This window comes from Cariama cristata, unplaced genomic scaffold (assembly GCF_000690535.1).
Source record: "Cariama cristata isolate BGI_N322 unplaced genomic scaffold, ASM69053v1 scaffold3707, whole genome shotgun sequence".
NCBI lineage: Eukaryota > Metazoa > Chordata > Aves > Cariamiformes > Cariamidae > Cariama > Cariama cristata.
Genome location: NW_009625897.1, coordinates 6,110 through 14,794, shown reverse-complemented (window position 1 = coordinate 14,794; position 8,685 = coordinate 6,110). Strand labels below are relative to the sequence as shown.

Here is an 8,685-nt window from a genome sequence, read left to right as displayed (position 1 = left end):
TACTTGAAACAGTACTCAAAAGATAGATCTGTTTGTGTTTCAAAGGTTTAGACTGTACAACACCTTCCCTTTTGGTTGCGAGGGAATACGGTTCCTTGCAATGAGAAGATGCCCGTCTTTTATCCAAAGTGGCGTAAAAATGATTACCAAAATGAGCCTTGTTACACTGGAGTTGTGTATACGGAGAGTAACTTCAGTCCCAGGTTTATAGATCTGTTGTTTAGTGCACAGAATACAAAAGTTAAAAAGGATTTTTGTTTGAATTACTAAAATAACCAGACTCTCTCTGCCCTCTGCGAGTGTTGTCTCACTCAGCCAGTGTCCTCTGGATGCTGAAGATGCTGGTGGTTTAATGCGCAGCCCAGCTGCCACCCTGGAAAGCATATGGCGCTCTGGGCCTATATACATATGTCACAGTATGACTCGTGGTACATGAATATATAACCAAGAGTGCCCCTATCTCCCCCGTTCTCTCAGTGATCCTCCCTGCTCCACGGCCGCTGTAACCAGCCCGGCTTCAGTACCGCTGACTGGGACTCCGCATTCAGGCAGTTCATGATCAGAAGTGATGAATGGCATCAGGCATGACCAGAATGAAGAGAGGGGAGAGGAACGTGAAGGAGATCCAGAAAGGAACCCAGCAGAACCGCGGGCTTGTTCGTGAGGGCCCTTACAGCTTCTGCTTTGCCGTTTCTTCCCTTTCCACGGTCTTGACAACAGGCTCCTAGCTCCCCAGGATTTTGTTTGCTGCTGTGATCAAGACGGAGATCGCAGTGCCAGAAGGAAAAGTGCAAAGCTGCCACTAAGGAGTCTCTTTATTTAAAGTCTGTTCTTGGCTGCCAGTCACTTGACCTGAGTGGTCACTGCTCCTACTACTGCTGTGTTGCTTGTGGAGCAAACTCCTCCACTTGGCCTTGTTCCTCCTGAGATGGTTTAGCATATTTTCAGATAGGGGGGTATCGCCCGTAAATTGGGCCCACCTCTCAAAGAGTGGCTCTACGATGTATGTCATGAACCCTGGGGAAACACACAAAGGACACCAGGTGAGGAACAAATTCATTCCACGAGCGCATTGCCCCACAGACTGCCTCGAGAGGACACGGCAATGGAAGTAAGTGGCAAAAACCCTGGCAAGAAATAACAATAAACCCTCAAGCAGCCATCAGTTTCTTTCGAAACGCACAGCTTTTGACCAGCACACGTGACAAGATGTGGCTCGATCTGTATGTGTAACAGTAAAATCTGTGAGAGACAGCATCCTCCTCTGAGGAGATTTCCAAGTAGAAAGTAACCAGTGTTTAATCACATGTTGAATGCAGTTTTTCTCCACAGATATTGGAATGGCCCTTTTTTTCCCTATGCAATGACTCCTTTGTCTTTCTATTGAGTATTTGGCTTGGACAGGTTTCTTTTTGAACATTTTTATTTAGAACGTGAATTGTGACTCTTACGGTACCTGCAGTTCTTATTGTTAAAACAACTAGACTGGGGGGGAGTTTCTCTGAGCTTCTGCCATACTGAGATAAACACAGAGAGAAGAAAATGAAACTAATACTTACCGATCTGTATGCTTGGTATTGTATCCTTCTGCTGATTACAAAGGGGGCTTATTTCCAGTTCAAATTTTTGTTCCAGGTCACCTGCAAAAAAAAAAAAAAAAAACAAACACAAAAAAGAAGAGAAAATTATTTTCTGCCACTTTTATCTCTTCTCCATAACTATGCCAGACTCTTACAGTGACTGCAACTGTGGAGATTTGAGCAGCTGGAATCTTCCACCAAGGATGACCATGTCAATGTCTAAATATCTAATTTTTTTTTGGCTTTTTAGGGACCAGAGAAACTGAGTATCCATACAAAGAAAAAAATCTCTCTAAGGAAAGATGATTTTTGACTGAACCTTAAATCTGAGCACTTAAGTGTTCTGAAGACCTTAATTTTTAAAATAGATTCTCTCATATGAAAGATTTTTCAGACATTCTAGTTCATTTACTCCCTGTCCAAATGTCTTCCTACTAGAAAAATTGTAGAATATAAATTTTAGAAGAAACGCATCTCCATTAGCACCGCAGTGTGAGTTGCTATTGCGTACTTGTGGAAACTGCTGTTAAAGGGCAGCGTGATGGAGCCCGGCAGTCCGCAGCTGTGCTGGCACCAACAAACCAATAAGGGCCAGAGCACGGGCTTGGGCAACGTGTTCATGTGTCAAGAGTTATGGAGTTCAAGTTATAAAGGTGGAAAAAGGATGAAATTAAAAGTTTGCCTTATTGTTGTGGTGTAGCTGGGTATCAGGGCTGTGCCTGTGCTGCTGCACTGAACTTTGATCACGAATTCCCTGGGTGGTCCAGGAAGCCCCCAGAGACACATCTGCACAGGACTGACTCGAGCCAGCAGACAGACACGAAAACAAAGTGGTTGACTGAACTCTGAGCCACCTTTATAGCAGAGTACTTGACTAAACGGAGCTGGAGGTCTCTAGGTGCACATCTGGGGCTGCCCTGAAGATTCCTGCAGGCAGCTCCTGCTGTGGCTGGCCCTGGGGTCTGCCTCAAATTGTTGAAGAACAGCCTGGCTGGGGGATCTGCTCACTTCAGATGCCACCTCCAACTCCTCCTGCTGCAGAATTGACCAAATTTGGCATCAAGAAGATGCTTATAAACAGTCATCCTGCAGATGCAGAAACGGTCACGCAATACAGTCTTGTGTATATAGCTAAGACAGGAGATTTTTTTTTTTTATGTAGTTGAAGGTAATCAATAGCAATAATATGCGTATGCTGGAGTGGTCACAGAGGACCACGGGCCTGCTGGATTTAAGAATTCAGCAGAAAAACAGCTCAGGGAGTCTCATTCGCCCATTGCCACCCAGACAACAATCACTTGTCCTGCTGGAGAGATGCAAGCAACTACTCCATGCAAAGATTGCTGTAAACAAGTTGAGTTTTGGGGTTTGATTATTTTTTTTTTTAATAATTTTTTTTGTTGTTAAAACCAGTCTGTCCGAGTGCAACACATTCATCCTTTGTGACTGTTAGCCTCCTCTGAGACACTGCCAGGGCACAGTCTTGGTTACTGCACGAGGTACAGGACCTTTCCTGTCTACAGGAGGGGAGGGAAGGGAGGCTAACTGTGTGTGTGCTAAGATGTGCCACTTGCCCTCAGACAATATTTCATCCATTTGATTTATTAATAAGGATGTACTGAGAGCTGGTTACGCAAAACTTCCCCATAAGTAAGATGGACCTGCTAGATCGGACAAAACACTATATTCAACCCATAAAGAAACATTTTGCTTTAAATCCACTGTTTTTGTCTAAAAGCTCTGTTCTCCCCACTAATAGATTTAAATGCTATTGTGCTACTCAGGTTCTATAGCCCTACATAAAATATCATGTGCATTTTTAAGCCTTGCCTTTCTTATCCCTGCAGCATGCAATTTCTTCTTAAATATGAGGGGAATACTTTCAGTTTTAGTTAGATATTTAGAAGATATCAGGGAAACATTTTTAGCTTGACAAACAATCAAAAGGAACAATTCAGCAGAAGTGAGGCAGAATAAGAGTTTGTCATGTTTCCAAACGTGCAGTTCAACTGTCATCTTCTCCTCTACCCCCTCCAAAATTTTTTGACTGAAAAAACCCTGTGTCTAACTCCAGTGATGTCCCCTCCATAGGTATTCTGGGTTCAAAACGGATGACCTGTCTGTCTCAAAGTGTATCAACATCTTCTTGTCTTTGACAATCATTTAATTGACAAAAATAAGATTTTTCCTTTGCATGATAAGAACTTAAATGATGGTAAATTTTATTATGTTTCAAGCTGCTATAAAAGTAACTGCACGAATTAGTTGCTGAGGACTTTCATGCTGGGGAAAACCTTTCAAGCAATTTTAAAACCTCACCAGGGAAACCGGTCACTAATGCTGCTTAAACATTAGCCGTTTTCTGGAAACTTGTTTCTTGCTACTTCCAGTTTTACATAAACAAATCAAGTTGCATTACTTACCCTGTGTTCCTAATTGACTTTTAGAACACCTGACAACAAGTTAAAGTGTTTTCCTAGGAAAGGTTCGTGCTAGGAACTGCTTGATAGAAAAAAAAGTGCAAACTTTGTATGCGTCCCAGAAGGAAGATTCAACAAGGCACTAATTGTGGTGTTATCTGCCTGATCTATAGTTAAAAAATCAAAACATGAGAGCTATGGTCTTCAAATGTTAAAGTTAGTGACAAAAAAGTCCTTCAAGCCTCAGCAGTGTGCAGAAGGGGGCAGTGAGGTCTACAATAACATTTTAAAGTGATAATGGTATCTAAATACATGCTATGTAATACTGGGGTTTGTATCACCAGGATTATACAGCCACCAGTGAAAGTCAGACCACAGTTTCTGTACATTCTCCCACATGAAATGCTCTTTTTCTCTCTGTTACGCTTCTAACTGGTCTCATATGCCCCAGGGTCCCCTTTCAGGCATCTCTTTTAGATGTTACATTAATAAATCTTGAGTCTTGGGGGGGAAAAGCTTACATTTGTAAGAGCTGAGCACGCTGTCATTCTCAGCATGGTCCCTCAGTACACTAAAGGTGAGGTATCGCACAACCGGGGGGCCCTGTCCTCGTGAGCTGGATACTGGTTACGCCTTGACTATACATCTGACTAAATAAACCTGCATCTGGCAAGTTGCTTCAAAAGCATCAAAGTCACAGACATTTCACCAGCTTAAACGGACACTGGCTGAAAATTAACTTGCTGACCTATTTGTCCTTGTTATGGACTAAATGTACCAGCTACCAGCTCAGATGTGGCTTAATTTTGTAGTGCAGACTGTTAAATGAATTGCGAACTTCACTGCCTGCTCTTCCAGTGTTTGTACCACTTGCCTTCAGCCCTCACGATGCTCTGAACAAAGAATTTAGCAGTGATTAAACTCTGCTGCACCCCCTGTTGTAGCACAGCGTGACCTTGCCTATGCAGATAGAGCCAAATGGTGTAATTACTGCGTTTCAAAAAAAACCCTGCCTGCCTGTGCTCTCTGCAGGGGTTTGAAAACATTTGCAATAGGTCCTAGCCGAGCTTTGGCTTTGCCTGCTTTGGCCCTTTCAACAGCGCGCTGGGAACTGCGTTTGAACCCTTTCTCTGCATTTGTAGGCAGAAGAATGTGTCATATTTGGGAACCAGCGAGGGTAAGGCTCCCATCGGAGTTGTAGCGGGAGCGTGAAAAGCAAGATAAAACACAGCGGACGGCAGTAGGCCCTTGGTGCGGTGTAGCCCTGGCACCGTTCCAGCTCCGAAACACAAACGGCGACGGGAGGGTTCTTGGAGAAGAATCCAGCCGTGGGCTCTCCAGCCAAATTCAAGTGCTGAGACACAGCAGAGCCCTCCCTCCCGCCTGGACGCTGCTACAGGAGCAGTGAGGGCAAAGCAATACTTGCCGCTCTTCTACCCCTTCCCGCTTCGCACATGAGGCAGAGCAGCATCTCTTCATCGGCTCGTTCTTGAGGGGCATTTCAAGGCAAATTGGGTAGGGGTATGCTGAATGCTACCTCCCTCTCGCCACACAAAAAGCCCGGAAAGCCGAGGTGAAAGGGGACCGCCGCGCGTGAAGGGACTGACCTTGCCGGTAAAACTCTTCGCAGACCCGTTCGCTCCACTGTTTGCTCAGATCCCAGAGCCGGCAAGGGTTGCAGATGTCAGCGCACTTGAGTGCGATCTGAAAGCAAAGAAGAAAAAGTAGCGGTGAGAAAAGAAGTTATTGTCTAGCAGTGCTTCAGCAGTCAATCTGCGGTCATGAAACTCCCAAGCGGCACCAGCGATGTTGGGAAGGGTTAAGATCTCCTTTTAAAGACACAGCCTCACCCAAATATGCCTTTTGAGGAAAGAGCATTTATTTAAGCCGCAAACAAAACTTTCATTCAGCCCTCCGCTTTACCATAGTCAGAACAAGAGGAGGGCCAAATTCCAAGGCTGCAAAGTGTTTTGGATATTCCTTGCAAGGAATAAGCCAACAAAAGCCTCGGGCTGGCTCCTGCTGACTGCCTGGCTCAGCATCCACGGCTGATGACAAGGAAGGGAAGAGCCAAGCTGGTGTATTTGGGCATCATTTCTCTGCGGTCTCAGTGAGTGACCTTGCATCTCACTTCAATTACACTTCATCTTAATGTCTGCGTATTTTTGTTTACAAAGCTAAGCACAGGGCTCTCCGCACTGCCCTTGGCTTGGCTTCACTTAGTTAACTAGTACTTTTAAGTGCTTTGCAGGGGAATGAGTACAGGAGGTTTTTAAAATCAAGTAACTGCTTCAGAAAAGTAAACCATGTAATAGTCTGTCTGTCTTACTGCCTTGGAACAAGATGTCATGTGCCTCATTTCTTCACAGACTGAACACAGTCAGTTAGCCTGACAGAGGTCAGAAATCGTTCTGGCACCCGGGAGGAAAACAGAAGAAATATTTCCTGTATAAATTCAGACCTGTGAACTGGAGGAGGGAAGTCTCCAAGTCACTTTTCTCTCTGGATTAAATTGATTAGCCTTAATGTTACTGTCTATTACAAGGACCTTTCAAACATTCTTTAACTTATCCCAAACAATCGAGATATCTAGTTTTTTTTTTTTTCCCTTTTCTTCTTCCACAACTAATCCACCAGATAAGTAAATCTCACCATGTTTGTGCCTTAGCGCCTATCTTCAAGAAAGCGCCTAAGAAACGTTTTGCCATAGTTGAGATCTGTAATCCTTCTGCCTTTGGCATTTGCACAACTTTCTTGCCCAATCTGTCCAGAAATACGATAAGCCCATCATCCTGCCCTGCACGGTCCATGCAAGAATCTGACAGAAGACTGTGTTTGATGGAGGACAGGCAAGCAGATTACTACATTTCCCACGCTGCTGAAGGGGAAGAATTAACAGATCAGCACTTCTTTCCTTGCAACAACTGTCACCTTTCCTGTAACCTCGACAAAGTGATAACATGTAGATGTTTGTGTTTTAAATGATAATGATTACTTAAACTCTTTTATGTATTTAAGAGTGAAATGAATGTCATTTCTCCAGAGAAGCATGTATGTGCAGCTACTTTAATCACAATAATGCTTTAAGAGGTGGAGGTTTATTCTGAAGAGCCTGTTAATGAGTGCAGCTTAGCTGGAAGAACCAGTCTGAATCTATTTGATCTTTAAATAAAGCATCCTTTCTTCATCAGCTGGGCAGATCTACTAGAGAAGCACCTACTGCCATGGTAACAGCTGTCTCTGCAGAGGCAGTTCCCGTACATCCATCACAGGAACGGGGCTTGGGCACCTGATGTCAGGCTGCCTTGGAAAGAACACTGGCAAGGGGGCTAGAAGTGATGTTTGCCAGAAGAGAGACTATAATCGAAGCATTACCTGGCAAGAGAAGCAGCAGTCTGGAAATAAAATCATTAATAGCTTATCTTTGTTTCTCAGCATTTGACACTCTCCTGTATCTGTGGCATTTGTAGCTTTTTAACTCAAGGAAATTACATAAGGAAATACTGGAGGCACTTTATGCTTGCCTGACATGCCAGGCAGCAGAAGGAAAGTGTTTATGGTGATAGGTAAGGAGATGCTGACGTCCAGACACACTATGGTATGCAATTCTAACATACACTAGGAAATATTGGGACTTGAAAAATGAGTAACAAAAAATAGTTGAAAAATATTTTTTAAAGTTACCTGAAGCATAAAATGTCTGTCTTGTGCATCCTCCAGCCTCAAATCCTGATTGTCAAGGTGAGATTTCAGACGGATCAAAAACTCGTTCTGCCTGTTGATGTCTGTTGCCAAGATCAGGGAGCCCAACTGCTGCTCGATGTCCTGTCTGCAATTAAGGAAAACAAGCTCCTTCGATCATGGAACCACTGAACATTAATAGCTCAAAACAACCTGCTACAGATCATAGCTAGCATAAAGCTTCCTCTTTCTTTATGGATCCAGTCTGACCTGTTTGGTCAGACTCTGCTGGGGTTTGCAGGGTACAACTGTTCTAGCTGCCTACATGGGATCAGGAGGAATAAATAACGTAGAAGAAAAATGCCCGTTGGCAAACGTGGTTCTGAAAGCTTCTGAAAAGTGCTAGGGAAGTAGAAAAAAAAAACCAAAAAACCAACAGAACAGCAGCATGATGCATCTAGAAAAATGCTCACGTCTTACTTCAGCTGCTCAGAGCTGGGTGGTGAATACTGCAGCTTTGAAGTCGCAGCTGAAGTTGTGAAGGACTGGACTGAAGTCCTTTAAAGTACAACTGAAGTTGTTGGTCTGATGCAAAGGATTTCTGGAGTGATACAGGGCTTATTTGCTTCCAGGTGACTTGTTTATATTCTTGGCAAGGTGACCTGTGATTAAAATTTAGTATTGCAGGTTGTTCATTGGCTCAATCTCCATTCCTTGGTGGGAGTAACACTGCACAAAATCAGCAAGTAAAAAGTTAGCATCAACTTGGCCCAGGCGCTCATGTTGCTGCTTTTTTTTTTTTTTTTTTGCTTCACCCCAAAAGATGGTGAAGACTGAACCACATGTCCTCAGTCAAGCGTGGAAGTCCTGAGCAGTCTCAATGCTACCTGACCAACTCCTTCATTTGTCTCTCTATTTCATGCCTTTTAATCACTGAATCTTTCCATATTCGGTTGGTGCTACGTAAAATGAAAAATGCCAACAATGGATCTGAAAAGGTCCAT

The 8,685-nt window shown here is 43.7% G+C and overlaps 1 protein-coding gene across 1 annotated transcript in view; it reads right to left on the bottom strand.

The window, feature by feature from the left end:
* Window positions 1-261: 261 nt before the first annotated feature.
* The window catches only part of LOC104164442 (cAMP-specific 3',5'-cyclic phosphodiesterase 7B-like), a 9,872-nt gene continuing 1,448 nt past the window's right edge, over window positions 262-8,685 (bottom strand). Inside the window, exons 4-7 of the mRNA XM_009703772.1 lie at window positions 7,685-7,829; window positions 5,608-5,704; window positions 1,560-1,640; window positions 262-1,017 (exon numbers count right to left, since the gene is read on the bottom strand). Coding sequence (XP_009702074.1) covers window positions 803-1,017; window positions 1,560-1,640; window positions 5,608-5,704; window positions 7,685-7,829 — 538 coding nt within the window. The 3' untranslated portion in view covers window positions 262-802. The remainder of the gene's footprint in view (window positions 1,018-1,559; window positions 1,641-5,607; window positions 5,705-7,684; window positions 7,830-8,685) is intronic.